The sequence below is a fragment of the Tribolium castaneum genome, chromosome 10 (assembly GCF_031307605.1).
Source record: "Tribolium castaneum strain GA2 chromosome 10, icTriCast1.1, whole genome shotgun sequence".
NCBI lineage: Eukaryota > Metazoa > Arthropoda > Insecta > Coleoptera > Tenebrionidae > Tribolium > Tribolium castaneum.
The window spans coordinates 349,236-369,320 of record NC_087403.1 but is presented as its reverse complement, the minus strand read 5'-3'; the positions used below and the strand labels follow the sequence as shown (position 1 = coordinate 369,320).

The 20,085-nt window shown below is 38.6% G+C and overlaps 4 protein-coding genes across 13 annotated transcripts; 2 read left to right on the top strand and 2 right to left on the bottom strand.

Moving 5' to 3' along the window:
* Nucleotides 1-458: 458 nt before the first annotated feature.
* On the top strand, nt 459-2,753 carry pygo (pygopus). Of its 3 annotated transcripts, none has more exons than XM_008200318.3 (5): nt 459-912; nt 960-1,244; nt 1,302-1,423; nt 1,475-1,596; nt 2,266-2,753. In XM_008200318.3, the coding sequence occupies exons 1-5, from the start codon at nt 612-614 to the stop codon at nt 2,384-2,386; spliced, it is 951 nt and encodes a 316-aa protein (XP_008198540.1). In that variant the 5' UTR covers nt 459-611; the 3' UTR covers nt 2,387-2,753. The 3 variants fall into 3 exon arrangements, with proteins under 3 accessions (XP_008198540.1, XP_008198549.1, XP_008198545.1); XM_008200327.3 differs by having other exon boundaries at nt 460-912; nt 1,320-1,423; XM_008200323.3 differs by having other exon boundaries at nt 460-912; nt 1,317-1,423.
* A 634-nt stretch (nt 2,754-3,387) lies between these two features.
* Nucleotides 3,388-5,590, top strand: LOC656654 (transcription factor Sp3). Its single transcript, XM_963164.4, has 2 exons — nt 3,388-3,762; nt 3,809-5,590. Exon 2 carries the CDS (start codon nt 3,830-3,832, stop codon nt 4,685-4,687), a length of 858 nt encoding a protein of 285 aa, XP_968257.2. The 5' UTR covers nt 3,388-3,762; nt 3,809-3,829; the 3' UTR covers nt 4,688-5,590.
* On the bottom strand, nt 4,718-19,972 carry LOC656568 (guanine nucleotide exchange factor DBS). 6 transcript variants are annotated; one of them, XM_015982242.2, is made up of 12 exons: nt 19,556-19,972; nt 19,267-19,507; nt 10,168-10,396; nt 10,029-10,119; nt 8,868-9,983; nt 7,708-7,860; nt 7,517-7,663; nt 7,283-7,468; nt 6,509-7,233; nt 6,262-6,469; nt 5,464-5,590; nt 4,718-5,412 (listed from the first exon to the last, which is right to left on the bottom strand). In XM_015982242.2, the coding sequence occupies exons 2-12, from the start codon at nt 19,397-19,399 to the stop codon at nt 5,309-5,311; spliced, it is 3,219 nt and encodes a 1,072-aa protein (XP_015837728.2). In that variant the 5' UTR covers nt 19,400-19,507; nt 19,556-19,972; the 3' UTR covers nt 4,718-5,308. The 6 variants fall into 6 exon arrangements, with proteins under 6 accessions (XP_015837728.2, XP_015837982.2, XP_015837407.2 ...); XM_015982496.2 differs by having other exon boundaries at nt 19,615-19,972; XM_015981921.2 differs by having other exon boundaries at nt 19,267-19,608.
* Nucleotides 11,219-16,247, bottom strand: LOC107399218 (uncharacterized). Of its 3 annotated transcripts, none has more exons than XM_015985086.2 (3): nt 16,010-16,247; nt 13,151-13,429; nt 11,219-13,076 (listed from the first exon to the last, which is right to left on the bottom strand). In XM_015985086.2, the coding sequence occupies exons 2-3, from the start codon at nt 13,427-13,429 to the stop codon at nt 11,808-11,810; spliced, it is 1,548 nt and encodes a 515-aa protein (XP_015840572.2). In that variant the 5' UTR covers nt 16,010-16,247; the 3' UTR covers nt 11,219-11,807. The 3 variants fall into 3 exon arrangements, with proteins under 3 accessions (XP_015840572.2, XP_015840538.2, XP_015840511.2); XM_015985052.2 differs by having other exon boundaries at nt 13,148-13,446; nt 16,010-16,246; XM_015985025.2 differs by having other exon boundaries at nt 13,148-13,429; nt 16,010-16,245.
* Nucleotides 19,973-20,085: the final 113 nt, after the last annotated feature.

The window sequence follows — 20,085 nt, the reverse complement described above, 5'->3', positions numbered from 1 at the left end:
CCTAGATCCGCCCTTGGTTTTTACCTTAGATTATTTTACGTTGAAAGGTTTTACTCTGGATAAAAAATGAGGTCAAAAATGATCAGACCAAAAATGTTTTTTCAAGCCCAATTTTGTTTATAAAAAAAATGTTAAAAAAAAATCCCAAAAATTCGAACAGTGAAGCACGAGAATGAAAAATTACGTAGGTAAGTCAAAAATTACATTCTTCTGGCAATTATATCCTCAAAATTTCACAAAAATAAGCAAAAAAAAGCAGAAAGTTGGGTCAAAAATGATATAATTTTGCCTTTATTCGCGTGTTTTAGCAAGTTTTTGAACAGGGAATACAATTTTGTCGCAAACTTTTGTAAAAACGCGAATTTTTTGAGCTAAAAAGTGCGCCTAAAGCGGGAAGTCAGTAAATGACCGAATTGGTGATTGTTGTGTTGTGATTGGCGTTTTCGGGTCCCTGCGTTGGTGTTTTAGTGGTGTTTACGTTGGCAGTTCTGTTCGGTGCCGTGAGCGTGATGAGCGGAACACCACCATTGTTTATTTATTATGACATATTTTGTACAAAGAATGATTTTACTGATTGTTGTGATTTAAATTAGCTTAAATAGTGCCTAGAAATGAGTCACATGTCACCATTTCGCCTAAATGTCCAAAACATTGCATCCGAGTTATCAACAAGCAGTTCAAATCCCAAAAAACGTCGAAAAAACGTGCAAACACCAATTCAAACACCCACAAATGTGCAGGACTTACTGCCGCCCCCTTTATCGGGCTACGGCGACACGATCGTCGCGTCGAACCCGTTCGACGACTGCCCCAGTAATGTGAATTCGATGAACGTGCGGAACATGCCCCCCATGGGCATGGGCCCGAACATGTCCATGGGGGTGAACAACATGAACATGTGCAGACCGATGGGTTAGTTGCGACATTACCATGGACGGGAGTCATTTTTGGTGTTTAAGGCCCAGCGATGCAAGGCCCGGGACCCATGGGACCTGGACCCATCAATAACGGGCCCCAAATGAACGGCCCCATGACCGCCGGCATGAACATGAGCAGCCCCAACGGGCCCATCGGCCCCCCACACAACAACTTCATGATGTCGCCCATGAACACCATGTACTCGAAACCCATGCCGGGGCCCATGCCCGGCAACATGGGCGGGCCGGGACCCATGAACAACGGCCCACAAATGAATGGCCCCATGTCAGCTGCCATGAACATGAGCAGCCCCAATGGACCCATAGGTACTAACCTAACACTTTGGAATTAGCTTAATTGCAGTCATAGGCCACTTTGATTAGAATTTTTCTCTCAAGTAGGGCCCCCTCACAACAATAATTTCATGATGTCGCCGATGAATACCATGTATTCGAAACCAATGCCCGTCAGTGCTGGTAAAGTATACCCAGCGGACCAACCAATGGTACTGTCCCCGACTCCCCATTTTTTTTTTTACATAAAATTAATTCTGTAGGTTTTTAATTCGCAAAATCCCAATGCGCCGCCTATTTACCCCTGTGGGGTGTGTCACAAGGAAGTGCACGACAACGATCAAGCCATTCTGTGTGAGAGTGGCTGCAACTTTTGGTTTCACAGGTAAATAATTTCGAAAAAAACTATTTTTTTTGTATGTATATCCAATGAACAATTTTTGTTTTATAAGGGTTCTTGACATATTTCCATTACCAAATTATAAAACTGGCACTGACAACGTGTCCGTTAACTTTATATAGCTCTTAAAGAGCGGGTATTGTAACGGTTATCGTTACTACTGTTTGGTAACCTTATATAACTTAAGTTTTATTCCGACTGTAACAGAAACAAATCGTTATCTTTACATAACTTGTTATAATCTTTTTTATAGGTCTTAAGTTGACTCTCGCTTGTTCATTCTCCCTCTGGCACTACTGTCTTCTGTGTTTCTCTTTAGGTGATGTCAAAAGTCGATGTGTCAAAATTTCAGACGTTCGCCCATTTTATTATTGTTTTTTTTTTATTTTAATTTAGTTTTCCTTTGTGCTTTTAACATTTTGGTCTTAATTTTTTTAAGAAAATTAATATGACACCCAACAAAATATAAATATATATACCCGTTACTTTAATATAACTCTTATAAAACTAGCACTCAGTTAAGGTGATAAAATTGTTCACTGGGATAACACGGGTGAAAAGCCTCTTCTCTCCATTAGATGATTGTTCATCTAGGGGAGAGAATACATGCCTTTCTGCCCTTGGTGCACAAATAGCTATTTGTTGCGTTTCTAGGGGTTGTACAGGCTTAACAGAAGCAGCTTTCCAGCTGCTGACGGCTGAAGTTTATGCTGAGTGGGTTTGTGATAAATGTCTATCATCAAAAAATATCCCTTTAGTTAAATTTAAGCCATAGAAACTGTACCAATACCAATAAAATTGTTAATGTTATTGTTATGATAAGACTGAAGACCGTAAAGAAAGTCACATCACTCGTTTTAAGACAATTCATTTTTAGTAGAATCTCATTGTATTTTAATATATTGTATATAGTTAGGTCGCCTTTTTTATAAATATGTGTATAAAGCCGTTAGTACACACGCCTACAAATAGTGGTAGCATTAATTGTCATTATAATAATTTAAGGGTATCTAACTGTATGTATCATATACACAATATGTTGTAACAAACTGGACGCAGCATATTCATTACATCATGTATTGTAAATAGCAATTATGTTCCATTAATTTTATTTAAATGAAAATATATATAATATAATATAACCGCCGCATTTTAATACCATTTTGCATCCACATAACAAATTATGAAATAAAAACGGGCGCTCGTCTGCAGACGTCCCTTGGGACGAAACGCAATATCGACAACTGTACTAGGCAATAGTTGACACGGACTAATGTGTTTTTATTAGATAGACAAGTGTTGAAATGCATTACGTAAGTGGATATCTAAGCACCAGTTGCCTAAAACGCGCACTGTATAAAAAATTGAAGAACAATTCTTTTACCAAATAGGGAAAAAAATTACTTCTACTATTTTCACACGCCCCAACCCGCATCACCTACTATCTTTAAAAACCTTGTTTTATTCTGATTTTTTCCCGTTTCAAGCAAAAATCGTTGAATTAAATCGAATATGGTGTTATTTTCGCCTTTTTCGAGTGTTGAAGCATTTTTTCAAGGCGAAGATTTTGCTTCATCCAGCCAAACACTCACGAAATCCAGGTCTAAAATGTCATTTTCTTTTAGATCTTGGTCAGATTTTTGGCCAAAAGTGCAATTATTTTGCAGAATTTCGTGAAACATAAACAAAAAAATTGTCGAATTGGATCAGAAATGACGTTTTTTTGTTTTTTTTTCTTGTTTCTCATTCGTTCAAATTAAAAATGTTTAAAAAATATTTGGACGGTCATTTTAAGCGCCCAATTAACTAGGACTTGAAATAGTTTCTGCACAATGCCCCTGGGGCCAGAGCTGGTATTTACACATCCGCTCGCATTATTTTGATAGCGTCATTTGAAACAAATCTAAAAATTCTCTTGTGTATTGAGCCACATGTTATAAGTGGTAAAATGATAATCTGGCTAGTTATGGGCAAAATAATGCGTCAGTCTGGTGCAAACTCTTCACAAACATGTGCGTTCGTATTTTTGAAATAATTTGAACATCGGGAAATTTGTCTGGACTTGTTTCCTGTGATAAACGCGCCGCCTCCTCTAGTGCATGGAATATCTTTTGATTAGTCATTTAATCTAATAACGTTGAAGAGTCGGGTGTAAGTTTCCACAAGTGTGAAGTGTTTCGTAACGAATTTTTTGCAGTTGGTCGTTTAGGTGAGAAAAATGAGGGACGATTTGAACCCAATCGAGGATTTTTTCCTTCCGACGTTTCCGAATTTTTCGGAGATGTGCGAAAGCACCGACTTGAGCTTGAACGACTTGGACGAGCAACTTAACAACTTCCTGACCGATAACTTAATCCCCGACAGTTGCACCAACTTCGACAGTTATTCAGTGTTAGGGGTTGACCTGAACTTGGCTTACGAGGACAATTCAAGCACCAGTATTAGCACCAGCTTTGAGAATTTGGACTCGTGGGTGATTGAAACCGTAGACAGTATGGGCTACAGTGACAACTGCTTCGACAACGTCATCTCCGAGACCGTCCAAGGGACCGAAATCATCGGAATCAACTTACAACCAACCGAAACCCTCGAAATCCTAAACATGTTCCCCCACATCACGGATGAAAAAAACCTGAAACGGAGGTCGCTCCTGTACGAGCGCACCACCAAAGTGGACAAGAGCGAGGCCGCTGATTACAAGTACAAGAAAAACTGCGCGCTTCTAAGCCACGACTACGCCAATAAACGCAACGAGGACGACAAGTACTTCCCGTGCTCGGTCCTCAACTGCGACAAAGTCTACTCGAAGTCGTCGCACCTCAAGGCGCACCTGAAGCGCCACTCGGGGGAGAAACCCTTCGTGTGCAACTGGGAGAACTGCACGTGGAAGTTTTCCCGGTCGGACGAGCTGGCGCGACACAAACGCTCGCACCTCGGCATTAAACCCTACAAGTGCGAACTGTGCGAACGCGCCTTCGCCCGCTCCGACCACCTGGCCAAGCACCACAAAGTGCACAAGAAGAAAATGGCACAGTTTGGCAACTACCAGATCAAACGCCGCATCAGAGTGGCGTAATCCAAGTGTTTGGGAATTGAAACACGAACGTTCTGTGAATTTCATTCAAAATAAATAACAAAGTCGTATGTAAATATTCCACGTGACATTTTGAGCCGCCTCGGACAGGAGAAACTAACTCAATTTGTACTAAGCTTAAACCCTCACTAATAGATCTTTTTGCGAATTTTCATGTAAGCTACAAAAAGACCCATTATCACAATTCCACAAAAGTATAAAATAACATTTCCTTCGTTTTGATAAAGTACCAAAAACCAAAGTTAGGAAAGACAACAAAACTAACACCCTGTCGTATGGTCTGTCACTCCCAAAGAAAGGATTTTGTTTATGCGAAGTTTATGTAGTTGTTTTGCTTATTAACACACAACGCTACCTAGGCGATTATATTGTTTGGTTGTATTGTGACCTAAACTGGATTTGTACTAATCTCCCACCTCTAATAGATCTTTTTGTCTGCAACCGAATTTTGGCCAAGTCATGTATAAAAACAGCAACGTCAACAATAACAATAATTTATACAAAAAGATCTATTATCACAATTCGATAAAAATATACAGTTTGAATGTATGTGTAAATGATAGTAGAAAATAAATAAACTTAAACACCCATAGGACAAGTCACTCAGTGATCATTTAGTTTATCTTGACTTCTGCTACTGCTACGTGACGTTTTACGGTGTAAGTTTTCCAAATAAGCGGCAGGAGCCCACCCTTCTACAGAACTACCTGAAGTCGGATAATTAGTTGGATTGAATTCAGTGGTTTGGTTTGAATTACCTATTATTTTAACAAACCACCAACCAGCACAGCCAACTTTCAAAAGTTCAACCATATCGCCCTCCCGCATGTTCACCTCACTGTTGCCAACTGCACAGTAATCGGCTAGCGCAATGTAGCGGCCACTCTGCAACAAATCAGTCTGGTTACACCTGAAGGAAATGAGCATCTGTGTTTTTGTCCACTGTAAAAGTGTAAATTAGTTTGTATTATTTTTATATTCACAGCAACAATTTTCACTGTTGTTTTAATTTGTTTAATTTATTTGTTTCTATCACAAGGTTTATAAAATAATAAGATGTTTTGAAATATTCCTGAAACTATGCAAAGTTGTATATAATAAGATTTTAAACTTTGATGTAACTCAGTTAATCAATGATAAGTCTCAGAATTTTGCCGCCACTTGAAGACAGCTTATTTCCATAGAATTGGAAGTAGGAAAAGGGCCATATTACAGGACTGCTTATATCAGTATCAGAGTCAATTATGCTAACACCAAACTTGTTCTTATATGGTTAGATACTTTTACGGTGGACAATTAAACCATATTTGTATACATATTTACAGCCATGCAAAAAAAAGAAAAAGAATCGAAAGGCACTTACAAGAACTAAAGAAAGAACAGCTGAATTAGTAATGTGAAACATAAAATGTGGAAGTGTTTGTTGTACTGCCGATAAAATACTGAACAACGCGGTGGCCAACCCCTTTGACCACGTCTGCCAACTGTAAAAAATGAAGTGCTATATACAGAGCCTCCCAAGCACCACCAACTAGCAAAAAGCGGGAAAAGCTTACAGGAACTGCAATATTGTTTCCATGCTCCTCATCGTCGCTATTGGTGCAATCCGACGACCAGTTTTCCCCCTCTATATCGATATTTTCGTCATGCGCTTGCGACTCGGTGTCGCAACTCATCGTCCGGTGACTGATCAAGGAGGCGTTTGGCACGTTCTTTTGTTTCTCCCACGAGGTGGTTTGGCGCAAAGGCCTAGAAACAAATTGTCTAAAACACAACATGGTTGCCAACCTAGGCTAAAAATACTTGTGTGCTTGCGCCGTGTACTGTTTGATTTTCTCCCCTTTGAGTTCCTCCAATTGGTTCAAAAGCACGCGCTTGATTTCGTTAACCCACGACTGTTTCTGCTCAATGTTGCTGGCCTGGATCGTGTAGACTTCCTGGCGGCCCTGCAGCCAAATTTCGAATTTCCGCGGGTCGCCTTTAACCGACTCGGTTAAACCGATCTGCGACATTTTCAAGTAGTGTTTGAACTGATATGTGGCTTTGTTATGCGACGATTTGGATGCGGCCTTGCAGAATAAAATTGATTTTTGGTAAAGGAAAACGTGGCGACGCAGTGGCTTCAGCCTCAATCTTAAATCTTTCTTGTTTTCGACCCAGATTGAGAACGAGCCTTGGAGGAGCAAGTCGCCTTGTTGCGACAAATCGACCGGAAATCCGGTTATTGATATTTGGTGCATGCTGTCATTTACGCATTTTAATACTACAAGCATGCAGTCGAGGGCTTGTTGCAACTCCCGACAGCATTTTCCCTCCTCTGAGTAGCGCAATAAGTCCTTCAGAAGGAGTTGGTACTTTGTTATTCGCTGGACCGGCTTTAGCAAATACGCCGCTAGAGGGAGCTTATGGCCCAGCTTGCGCTGGCAAGCCTGGAAAAACATATTCGAATCGACCAGAGTTTCACGAAGTTGCTCAGATCGGGGAATATTTTGGCAATAACAACTGTACAATCGGAAAAACGTATCCCTCTGGAAAAATACAGTTAACTGTATTACCAGAATTTTGTAATTTGCTTACGCGTTGGACGAAGCAAAGCGCCACCAAATCAATCGACGAGATACAATTTTCCAAGTCTTGTAAAAAAATATTCGCGTGAAAACTGTAAATCTCGTCCAAGTTGCCGAAAATGATGTTTATTTTATCCGCAAGGCCTGGCGTTACCAAATGTTGCATTTCCTCCGACTTTACTTCCAACTTGTAGCCCTAAAACCCAAATAACAATCACCAAAGTGGGAAAGTTTGCTTACTCACGGTTAAAACCGACAGTAACTCCGAAACGTAAAACTTCTCAGTCTCTATTAACTCAGTTAACACGTGACCAGTCTTAGCTTTGTTCACTTCCTCATTTTCGGGGGAAGTTTGGTGAACTTCTTCAATATGCTTCTCGGAAGATTCACTCTACGGAAGTGACTTAACTCAAGTCAAAGTTATGTGAGAGTTACCTTTGGTATTTTGAAAGTTTTCTTTTTGTTAGGGTGGGGGGCGCCCCCTGGCGGCTGCTTTGGAACTTCGCCGTGAAGGGGCACCAATAACATATTCAGCGTCGAAATGCGTTTCTCACACATGAGAGAGACTTCGTCGATTTTTTGCGAAACCTTAAACCAGATTTTAAATTTCACCTCGGGATTTTAGTCGCCACATACGTTAATATAATATTATATTATAGAGTAAATACACAAATAATTAAAACGTACATCACAAGGGAACCTAATTCCTAAACCTCTGTGGGTAATTTATTACAAAACGTGGAAAAGAAATAATTTAGGGAAAACCTACTAGCTGTTAACCTAGTAAAAGCGATTTTTATTTTATCTGTACTGCGGGCGTTATAATCATGCGTCTCAGAATTAAAAGTATATTTTAATAAATTGTTTTTTGTGTATAAGAGACAGTGATACATATATTATGATGGTTTATAATAAAAACACTTTTTACATCGTCTCTTTTTCATCGCCTCTGAATTTTGAAAATTCTTGCGGTATGACAACTGTAACCCCAAGCCAAAGTTCCATACGCAAAGGTACTTTGAAATATGATATTATATCTATCTATTATCGCTAACTCAAACCATTGCGTGACCTTTTTTTAAGTGTAATGAAATAATACAATCCTTCTCAGAAAAACATACTGCTGATTCAAAGTTAACTTATTAACATGTTTTGTGTGTTTTAAGTGTTGAAATAGATTGTTACTACACAATTTATTGTGAAATTTCAGCACTTTAAAAGCTATTCCTCATTACTAAGGATATCAGATTTTCAATAATGTTACTTTTATTCTTATTTTTTAATACACTGCGTACGCTCTAGATGCCGCAAAAGCATTGTGATAACACATGATATAGCAACATATCTGTAACCTTGTTATACTGGAATAGTAAACTCGTGCGACTATTTAATGACAACTGTTGCAGTTTTTTTGATTAACACCAATGGCCCTCTGATTTTTTTTCAAGTTATTGACGTATTTTCTGAATGACTTCAAAATTTAGAGATAAAGGTTTTGACGAAATTTCTCAAAATCGGGCTACAAAAGATAACTGCATTTTGTGCTTAATTTGGGCTGATTTTACCACTGAGTTTTCAGCCAACACTGTGCTTACCTGAGCCAGTAAAGTCTTGATTTCTGCGCTGATGAAGTCTTGGGGGTTTCGTGCAAAGATAGCGTCCCCCGTCTTCAGAAATTCTTCGATTTCGCGGATATACATTTTGGGTGTTTCGGGATCGTAACACTTATCTACCTTATGTGTTTCTAACAAGTGCAAGCCTTTGGTGCACCAAATATTAGCTTTGTCAATTTGCTCGATCACCTCCTTGCTGATGGCAAGAGTTTCTTTGCGCTTGTTGAGTTTTTCAACAAGACTGTCTCTCATTGTTATCAGTTCGCAACACTTGGGTTCGATACATTGCAAAGGGTAGAAAACTTTATTTTGGATTAAGCTCTGACCTGAGGAAACAACTTCTTCAGCCCGTTCTATATCAACTAAACACAGCTTCTCGAACGCGATTAACTCCTTGATTAAACTATCGATTCTATTAATACTTTCCCCGACTTCCGTCATCTCATTAACGACTTTCAAATGCGAGTTGAAATTAATCTGCAACTCGCGGAAGTCCTGTTCAAATCGCCGCAACTCCAGACAGTGGCGCAGTTTTGTAGAGTGTTGCTGCCAGAAGTCGTCGAAAGTGCGTTCGGTCTCCTCCAACTGGACCAAAAGGCGCTCAATTGCGAAGACATTGCCCATGGTGTCGCAGCTGTAACCGTCACCATTTGCCGACTTGCGCTTGATTGAGCAAAGTAGGTCTTCGCCTTGTCGCGCTGCCGACAAGATTTCTTCCTTCAGTTCGGAATAGCCTAAAGTTTGTCGGTTCAAAATTTGCTGGGTCGAGTCAACGTTGTTTGGTAATTCGGCTTCGTCGATGATTTTCGTGAATTTATCTAAGGCATTTGAGACTTGTTGCGTCACCACTGAGAATTTCTCCAGCTCAATTCGCTGCTGCATCCACTCCTCGTGCGAATATTGCAGACTTCCGCCCAAATCTGGGGTGATTTGGTTCAGGTCTATGTATTCGTGGAGTTCCTCAATTGTGCTCAGGACGATCATTCGGAACTTGAACTCGTCCTTGAACAGTTTATTGCTTACTTCGGACAGGGCTTTCTGGAGGAAGCTAGCAGGGCGTATCACGTACACCACGTGGATGAGTCCGGGGAAATACACCTGAAACTGCAATTTAACTCGGGACGCAACGATTGCAACTCTTACTGAGATTTTTAACAGGACTGTCTTGACCGAATTCCACCTATCTTTCCGCCTATCTATTATTAAATGGAAGCCCAAGTCCGCCTCCTGTAGTCTACGAAACAACCTCAAAATTGTGCTAAATCAAATTGTACGGTCTTACGAGGGCACCGAAGTTAAATATAACATCAATCGTTGATACTCAACATCTGATAATAAGTGAAAATTATTGTTGTCTGGGAAAGTGATAATGGGACAACCTTCCTTCGACTTCCCACCTGAGATAATTGCGTATTGTGAATGTAAAAGTTCGGCAACGTCGTTTAGTCCTAAAGGCTCCGTCTGGATCGTACTGACCATTTCAATTTCCTCGCAAGGTGTCACAGGCTCATCTAAACACAATACATACGAATACATTTTTGGCATCAAACAATATCCTACGATTATTAAAATCATTGGTAAGGTTTTTGGGTTCAACAGGAGGTAAAGGATATTTTTTGGAATCCCAACAAAAAGGGACGAAAGCTCTTACTAAAGAATTTTTTTTTTGTTCAGATTGTCTTAAATTAATTTAATTTTTTCTTTAAATTTCCTGAGAGTATGTACGTTCTTAATATCTTGCGGGAGGCTATTGAAGAATTTACAGCTATTAAAGTGAAAGCCATTTTGAACAAAACAAAAAAAAGTATTTTTAGTGACTTAATTAAAAAAAATCAGACAAAAATTCACATGCATAGAGAAAAACGCTGAACTTAGTTTCTGAAATACAGTAAAAATAAGCTTTTAGCAGACTTACCTTGCACCAGAAAATTTTTCAAAATTAAAACTATTAATAAAATATGAAAGGGTGAATTACGCAAGGGAAATTGTATACTAACACCGTGGACGTTCAACAAAAAACGTATCGAATTCGGAAAATGTGAACGTTTGTGGTGTAATTATAGAACAAAAGCGGATCAAACATCTCTTTGAAGTGCCACTTTACCACACGTACATATGTGGTTTTCCGTCATTCCCATAAGCGATCTATAAATAAAAACTCATTGTTGTTTCTTCTGAAACCAGTGCGAGAACACAATTTCTGAAATGTCCACAATAGACCGTGTCCTTTGTTCAAGACAATGAGAAATGTTTCAACGAATCAATATTCTCTCAATTCGATGGATGCGGATGAAAACAGGTAGCAACACGAATGTTCATTAAAAATGCAAATGAAAACATAAAAACTTTATTGTGTTAAAAGTTACTTAAGTTAGTACAACTTACTTAAAACCATCTCTAAATAAATAAACATATAAATTATTGAAAAAAATAATCGGCAAACGTCCGTAAAAAATGTACACTTCCTCCGAAAAATAAATAAAGAACAGTTACACTTCTCGTGGCTTGAATTAACACAACTGTTTTCTAGCAAAAGTAAAATAAAATTAATCATATAATTATAATATTCAATCCACGATATATTGTTGGCGTGTCGGCTAGTCTCGACTGATTAAGTTTTTGAGTAAAGAAACCTTTCAGTGTGACTCTGAAACCAGCCGAACCCGCCTTATTCCTTTCAGTGTTGTATAAAGTAAAAATTGTCAGTTCTCATAACTCATCATAACATAAGCTATCACGTCGATTAATACTTACATAATACAATAAATTATCATTTATCACCGATATTTTCTATACAGGGCGTTTAAACTAATTCCGCCACCCTGTACTCTAGGTGCTACTCCTATCTAATTCACAGGCAAAATATAGTATGTACACTGTAAGATTCAGGCATTGTCCTTCGTTTCATTATCACCCCAAAGTTCACATCCTGCTGAACGCATACGGCGCGTGATGCTGCGCATTGGCCATCGTTGTGACGATATTCCCTTGTTCGTTGATAACGTAGCCCGTGTTGGCCAACTGGTAAGAATAGGCGTTGGCCGGCGCGTGCCCGTTTGGGTTCTGGGGCCCATTTGGTATGATCTGCGAGACGGGCGTGACCAGAAACGCTTGCTGGTGGTGCTGCGCCCCCGTACTGTCATTCGGCTGCGCCACCACCAGGGGAATAACTTGCTGCACCTCGTTATTAATAACACACTTCTGAATCTGTTGCTCGCGGGGCCGCTCGATGATCTGCGTGGTTTTGGGAATCGTGTGGTGGATTTGCGTGTCTTGTTGCGGGGGCTGCTGTTGCTGGGGCTGTTGTGGCGTCTGGTTTTGCTGTTGCGAGGTGGACGCGTTCTTCGGCTCCACCTTGCAGAATTTCACGTGCGGGAACTGTTCCTTCATGAAGTGGCGGAACGTGGAATATCCCATTAGTTTGATCCCGGGTTCCAGGATTTGCCCGTATTCCTTATAGGCGTCGTGGAGGTTTTTGCGGGTGACGTCCCACGGGAGTTGGATGGGCTGTTTGGTGTTGACTATGTCGCGTTCCCCGGTGTATTGTTCCAGGTATTGTTTGAGGAACTCCGTGGCGTGGTAGTAGATGTCTAGGGGGAAGGTGTTGTGGGGCTTTTTGCCGTGGTTGCCGTGCACCCGGGGGGCAACTCCGTGGGTCATTACGTGTTTTCTTATGCGTTTTAGTTGGTAGTGAGTACAGTTTTCGAGGTACAGGAAGGCGTCGAGACACACGCGGCGCCCTTGGTACACATACTGGGCCCTTAGCCTTCGCCGTTCTTTGTGTCGGACTGTGGTGTCGGGGTTTGCAAGGCAAGCCATCGTCACGCCCATTAGGTACATGTCGTGTTCGCCTTTGGTTAGTTCAGCGATGTTGAGTCTATGTTTATATACACTTTCGGGGTTTAGGCCCCGGAAACAACTCTCGTCCTGGCACTCGCACCCCCGTTTGAACCTCTCCTTGACTTGAGCTGCGCTCTCCTCCAGTTTCGTCGAGTCGTTTCCAGCGTTGTCCGCGATCGTTTTTTTCTTTTTCTTGGGTGCTGGTTTCTTTTTGGTCGATTTCGGCGGCGTTTTTGATTTAGTGTTTTGTCGTTTGGGGGATTGTGGCGTTTCCTCAATCGGACTAGTGTAAATGGTATTGATGTGTGGATTCGCGTTATCCACTTGTATCGCGTGCCCTTCCCAAATCACCTACAAACAATCCGGGGGTTAGAACCGACGACTTCCCGGCGAAGAAACTCGAGATTTTGATATTCTACAACTACCTGCTGATCGTCCATTTGGTTTTGTTGGAAGTGGTTGTTTCCATCGATTGTTGAAAATATCGAATGTGCGGTGATGGCAACCGGCGCTTGCCATTGCATTTGAGCCTCACCTTCGACCACATCGGTGGAAGGCTGGGGGTTGGACTGGAAGGATTGGGATGATGGTGACTGGTTTTCGTTGTTTTCGAGGATTACTTCCGTTTTTTCGATTCGTTCGACTGAAAGTAATGAGTGTAACACTTCGCTTGCTTCCTTCTCCGCCTCGTCCACTTGTGCCATCTAGAAGGAGGCGAACGCTAGTACAAAACGGTCGGTCAACACCAACTTCATTCTCTCAGGCCATTTTACGTCGCGAAATTATGATACCGACAAGTTTTTTAATTATTTATTTTTTAATCACACGTAGCTAGTTTATTAATCAGTGATTTATACTTTTAATTACGGAAATGGCGAATTACGAATAATTCAAGCATTCCTCACGCGGGTCTATAATTAGGCTATGTAATCAACGAATGAAAAACTGATTTTTACGAACTGCTCTAAACAATTAACGGATGTTTTATGCAAATGATAAAAACTTCTTATATTTCAACTACAAAAACATTGTTTTTACAACATTTTACATTGTTTGGCAATAAGCAGTGTCGGATGAGCTTCATCGGGCCCCTAACAAATGTGGTGATATGGATATAAAATAATAGTATCTTATCATTATACAAAATCTAAGAATTTGTGTCACTACAAGTAGACAATGGCAGTACAATAAACATTCTTAATAAATACAAATATGCGTAAGTTACGTAAATGCATCCAGAACTGTAAGCACTATATTACTCTCGACTTTATTACTGAACTCTTTCGCTCGTTTACGAAAAAAGCTGAACACTTATTTCTACAAAACATGTGGAATAGTACTGGAGTCATTCAGTTATTGGTTATTAAAAACTGAGATACGGAAACGAAACAATTAACAACCATTTACCCGCAGTGATAGTCTGTGACATCGCATAAAGCTTTGTGTTAAGTACGCTAAACTTTTATTAAGTTAACATTTACTTGGAATAATTGCAATCAAATGTCAATTCGTTTTTAAATTAACATTTGCCAGTCCAAAGCTTAATTCATGGCTTGAAGGTGGTATAATTATATATTCAGAAAATTATTCGTTAAAGACGTATTTTAAGGTACGATTATACATAAAGTCTCCCGAAATACATTGATCTGTATTTTTTTCTAAAAACAATTTTTATGCAATAAAAACACTGAGATATTTGTGCTGATATCAACTGCATCTTTTCAGATTATATATTTTACATTTTACTCGAAAACAGTACACATTACAAAAAATTACAAAAGACTCAACAAATTCTCAATGGAATGGAATGTATGCCAACGACTGTATGCCAAATTTTTAAAAAATGTATAGGTATACGCTGAGGTTTTTATTTTACTGAACATCACATAACGCTATTTAATTTAAAAAATGCATATCAGTGCATTACTAAAGTTCTTAGATTTTTTGGAGTATATGGTAGAGTTTATTTCGCTGAACAATACATAACACACATAAGACTATTAATTGAGTTATGGTTCCACAAAAACGCTAATGTTAATGTTCATCGAATTAAAATCTTCACTGTACATATATTTAAATATTTTTTATTTGCATTTTATGAGAAGCATTTTCCTCATCACGAAAAAATATTTCTCTCCTCTACACAAGCTCTTCCACAGAATGATTACAAGACTACCCTCTACTGAACATAGATATTCTGAACTGCCAATATTATCATCTAAGTAATTATATTATGGCAGATTAGTGCAATTTACTACGAAGTTAATAATGTAACACAAGCGTAGTCAGTGGCGTTACAACAGTTTAAGGTAAAGAAGGTTGAAAATGGTTTCTGGTGTTTCTCCACGTCTTGTAAAAAAATAATTCTGATTTGTGATTTAAAAGAATAAATTTTAAATCGAAAACTTTATTGGTTTGATTATCTTCCTAGTGAATGTAGAAAAATAAGAAAATGTTGCTTGAATTGAATTATAAACAAAATGTAGGTATTATTTAATAAAATAACAGGTTATTAAAAAAAAAAAAGAATCAATCTGAAGTGCACTGGTAAGTATACAATGTTATACCTACCTATACGTCTATTAGGTAATTTAAAGTGACTTTATTAACTCCAGAACAACCAACATAAGCAGGCATGATTTACTAGTGAAATTTTATAGATTTCATTAACTAGTGAATTAAAAAAAGTCACTATTGAAATTTTATGGATTTTATTCACTATTGAATAAAAAAATATATATTTTTTATTCAAAAAAAATCGTCAAAACTGAATAAAAACAATTATAACGCACGTGAATCACTCAAAGATATGAGCTCAACATCTTTTCGTGAATAGACGTACGTCTATACTTGCGGTATATTTATTATAAAAAAAATGTGTGGGCCCTCTTGCCTATAATCCGACACTGGCAACAATTATTTAGAACAGTATAGTGAGTTGGTTGAAAATTCCGATTAACACACTGGATGCGTGGTTAAGATTTTATTAACACACCCTGTAAATACAATAAAACTTTACAATGAATCAAACCCAAGAAAATGAAGTTCCGCATTAGTTGGCTCGAGAGTGATCTTTCGGTGAAAAAAGCTGTCCCCGCGTGAAGTTCCCGAAACGTGTTCCTCGCGCTATAAACAAAAGATTCCGTAAAAATATTACGGCGTACAGCGGCTTTGAGCGAAAACCGTCTTTACTGTATTACATAAAAGATCATTTTCGTTTGCCAACGGTACAGTCAGACAAAAGTGGGCCCTATTGATATCCATTACATGCACAGACGTTTTACCTTTTATTCAAAATTTATGCCATAAAGTAACGGATTTCGCGCATCGGACCTCTAGAAAATAAAATCAGCTATCGTTTCCTGCAACTTTGCGCACACCACCACACGATTCAACCAATATTTCCCGGATTTTCCACAACCGGAATCAAAAACTATTCGGTTGTATTGTACGCCATTTTCGCATCGTCGACAACCTCGCTTCACACGAGCGCTATACGAGTGCGCAAGCGCACAACCGGCGCATGCCCGCCAAACCTCCACAAATTCAAATTTAAAAATTGTGAAATGGTTCGGGGAACAGTTACGAATAAATCATCACAGATCACCGTTAACGCGAGCGAAATTCGCGCAACGGCACTTTTTCGCCAGTCATTCACACCCATTGCATCAATTTCTAATGGGGTTCAGTCCACTGGTTTCAAAAGGGTTGCCCCATTTTGTCGCTAACAACAAGTGACAGTTTTAAATTGGTCGCTAATGGGAACTACCGGTCGCGCAAAACGCTGATAATTCATTTTTAATTATTTCGCGTTTTAATGTTCCTATGCGAACAATAAAACGTGGCCCGTTTAATTAGTTGCTTTAGTAACACTAGTTTCCGCATTTTACGGTTCGATTTAATACCGTTTAGGTATCTACCGTTGGATATTATTGTGGCCAAGGATGTTTCACCAGTCTCGACATAAATAATAAACAAAATGTTAAATCAGAAGTAAATAATTATTTAAACACATTCCACAGGCCACAGTTTGCTGCCAATGAAGCTCACATTTATTTGATAAAAAATAAACGTAGCGTTCACTGGAAATCGTCTAGACTGGAAAAATAAAAATCCTGGTGTTTCATTTAAAAAATTAAGAGTCCGGAGTACACTAATTATGTTCCACATTTCATTTATCGTCTTTTGAAACGTTTAACAAACAATTTTTTTGACGCTTTGACAAAAGGTCACAAAATAAATTTGTTAGTTTGTTTGAGAATTTATTTGGCTGATGCAAAATAAGTTTTAATATGCGGCTAAAATGCGCCTAACAATAAAGGCAGTAAAACACCAATTCTTTTTCATTTCAAAGTTTAAATTATCACTGCGAATTAATAAACAAAATTAAAGATTCATTTAATTTCTACTATATGCTGGGAATGCTGTTTAATTGTTTTCTTAAAGTAAAAGGTTTTGTTGCAAAATAATTGATTATTTCCGGAAAAAAAATCCTGGTAAATAATAATTAGTTAAGACACGGTTAAGTTCGCAAATCTCAAAGCAAAGAGTGGCTTAAAGTTATAATTTTTGATTTCCAAAAAATTCCTGGTCATGTTAAAAAAAGAGATTTTTTGTGGGTTCGCTTTTTTGAAATACGCAAAAAATTAGAAAATCTCAAAACAAGTCAATTTTTTTTATAAAGGAACACCTTTCAGGGTACTTTTGGGAGTTGTAGCACCAACCCCTTTGTAAATACAGACAACCCTTTCAAAATAGCATTCCCCCTTTTATAATAATTCTAAATTATTAATTCAAATGAAAAGTTTTTTGACCAGGAATTTAGATGTGTAGGAAACCACGTTAAGAAAACTTCGCCAATTAGACCCCTTTATTTGTGGTGGAAAAAATGTGAGCGTATTATGCATGCGAATTCTTTAACTTTTGGAATTGCGACGTCTCAAGAACGGTGATTCGTAAGAAAAAAGTATAAGAACAATTTTGTAGACTTATTTGCCTGACTTATTTTTATGATGCGACTTACTATTTGATCTTCAACAAATATTTTTTTTAAACGCGTAGGATTAGTGGCGGTTTTTCATATTTTATTCGTAAGAATTTTCGAATTATTGTAAACCGAAATGTCCATTTTAACCGAACTATAAAACAAAACCAATAGCTGGAAACGCACTTGACTTTACATATAATACAGACATCAAATTCTTCACATGAGTTATATCACAATAGCTATTGTTGATCCTACTTCCGCTTCACTTTTCTAACGTTATGTGTCGAGTTGGAGCCGAAGAGCCTTATTATGAATTTTGTCAGTTTCACTAAAAGCTTGATAACCACTTCAAAGATAACAGTTTATTTCCAGAATGACGGCATGATAAGTTGATAAGTATTAAGTACACACAATTTTCTTTATCACGTAACGGCTGCACTAATTAAAAATTACATTGTGTGAAATCGATTCGGCTCTCGTGGCATTGAAATTTAATAAGTCATTCGAAAAACATTTAATCAGCTTACTAATTATTTGTGAAGTATAATTAGAACGACAGGGGATTACCTACAAAGGATCGATCTTCGTTCCTTTGAAGCCGGTTTCTTTTGAAACTTTTTCCAATTAATCAAAGGCATATTTTTCAATATTGACACTCCTCTAATACCTTAATTTACGAAAGTTTTAGCAGCAGTTGCCAACTCGGTTATCACTAATCATAATGTTAATTGCAAAGTTACCTAAGCAGCAAATAAAACCGGATTTGTTGTCTCAATTGTCATCAATCTTAGAAAAAAAGATTACTTATGTGGTATTCAAAACGAACGTTTTAGCAACACATTGCTGACTCGGTTACCACTAACTATAATGTCAACTGCAAGGTAACCTAAGCAGTAAATAAAATTGGATTTGTTGTCTCAATTGAAATCAATTTTTGAAACAAAGATTAGTAATATGGTAATCGAAACGAATTAAAAAAAACAGTTTTAGCAACAAATTGCTGACTCGGTTATCATTATCATTAACAGTTATGTCACCAGCAAGGTTACCTAAGCAGCAAATAAAATCGGATTTGTTGTCTCAATTGACAACAATCTTAGAAAAAAAGATTACGAATGTGCTAATCAAAACGAATTCAGAACGAAAGTTTTAGCAACAAATTGCTGACTCTGTTATCAGTAACAATAATGTCAATTGCAAGGTTACCTAAGCAGCAAATTAAAATCGGATTTGTTGTCTCAATTGAAATCAATCTTAGAAAAAAAATTACCAATGTGGTATAGTGGCCCGCATGCGCACCTACCCCCGAGTTTATCAATAAAAACAAAATAGTCCGACTGTGTGAAGAAAAAAAAAAGGAGCGAGGGTCACATTATACTATAAGCCTGATATTTGTAAGGCCTGATAAAGTCAATAATGCAATTGGGTTATTATCATCGATATTGCAACGGTCTTGACATTGGTTTCCAAGGAAGTGCAATGAACTGCAACTATAAGTGCATGACAGAGGGAAGAAACGTACACGTGACAAAACAACACAGGTGGTGCACTCACCTGGAGATTCAGTGTCTAGGTAGGAGCTCCGCGACCGAGTGACTGCACTTCGCTCCTCCATGGCTTTGGAGGCATTCCTCTTGAATTGTTCGAGGAAACAATCGATTTGGCTCTCGAGACTGGATTCGGCCATAATTCGAATTATGGCATAATTTGCTCTGATAACACTGCACTGTCATCACGATTTGCGGAACGTCAGGACGGGGAAGAGACCCATCGTGACGGCACAGCGGGCGCACACCTTCAAAACAAACTGTACTCGTACTCTTCTCTTTTCCGTCTGTCTTACTACGGGAGCGCTATGCCCTCTACACGCTCCAAAACAGAGAACGACTTGGGTACACTCACATGCAATAGCAATGCAGTTTGCTGGAGGCAGTGCGCACCCGCCCTGCGCACGTATGCAAAGTGTATATTGCTGGTTGCTAATCAACTGGACCCAAAATGAAAAAGAATCAGTCTAGACACCAAAATCGTGCTGGATGCGCATTTGCTTCTTCCCGAAACCTCCTAAGTGTGATAGAAATCTGAGATTTGCCAAAGCCAAAAGATAGAGTTACAGTTACACGCTAATGAATTTGCCCCCCTCCATTTCTAGTATTGTGCGCATCGATGCCACGCCTTATTTACTTATATAGGTGCATAATGCGCTCTAATAGGTCATGCACTCAAAACAATTGAAGACGGTGGGCTGGATTTGGAACAATCCCATTCATAAAAATATGAACGGACTTATTGTCACTCCCGAATTTAAAAAATTATTAATAGGCCTCATAATTCATAAAGCGCAATCATTGATAATTTTCCCTCTGTATTTTT

What these genes read in the sequence shown, in the direction of transcription:
- pygo (XM_008200318.3), top strand. Translation starts at nt 612, where the DNA reads ATGAGTCACATGTCACCATTTCGCCTAAATGTCCAAAACATTGCATCC. An exon ending in GAACATGTGCAGACCGATGG is followed by an intron (nt 913 to 959) that starts GTTAGTTGCGAC and finishes TTGGTGTTTAAG; the next exon opens with GCCCAGCGATGCAAGGCCCG. An exon ending in CAGCCCCAATGGACCCATAG is followed by an intron (nt 1,245 to 1,301) that starts GTACTAACCTAA and finishes CACTTTGATTAG; the next exon opens with AATTTTTCTCTCAAGTAGGG.
- LOC656654 (XM_963164.4), top strand. Translation starts at nt 3,830, where the DNA reads ATGAGGGACGATTTGAACCCAATCGAGGATTTTTTCCTTCCGACGTTT.
- LOC107399218 (XM_015985052.2), bottom strand. Translation starts at nt 13,429, where the DNA reads ATGGCACAAGTGGACGAGGCGGAGAAGGAAGCAAGCGAAGTGTTACAC. An exon ending in AAATGGACGATCAGCAGGTA is followed by an intron (nt 13,077 to 13,147) that starts GTTGTAGAATAT and finishes GATTGTTTGTAG; the next exon opens with GTGATTTGGGAAGGGCACGC.
- LOC656568 (XM_015982242.2), bottom strand. Translation starts at nt 19,399, where the DNA reads ATGGCCGAATCCAGTCTCGAGAGCCAAATCGATTGTTTCCTCGAACAA. An exon ending in CAGTCCTGTTAAAAATCTCA is followed by an intron (nt 9,984 to 10,028) that starts GTAAGAGTTGCA and finishes TTGCAGTTTCAG; the next exon opens with GTGTATTTCCCCGGACTCAT. An exon ending in GAAACAATATTGCAGTTCCT is followed by an intron (nt 5,591 to 6,261) that starts GTAAGCTTTTCC and finishes GATTTGTTGCAG; the next exon opens with AGTGGCCGCTACATTGCGCT.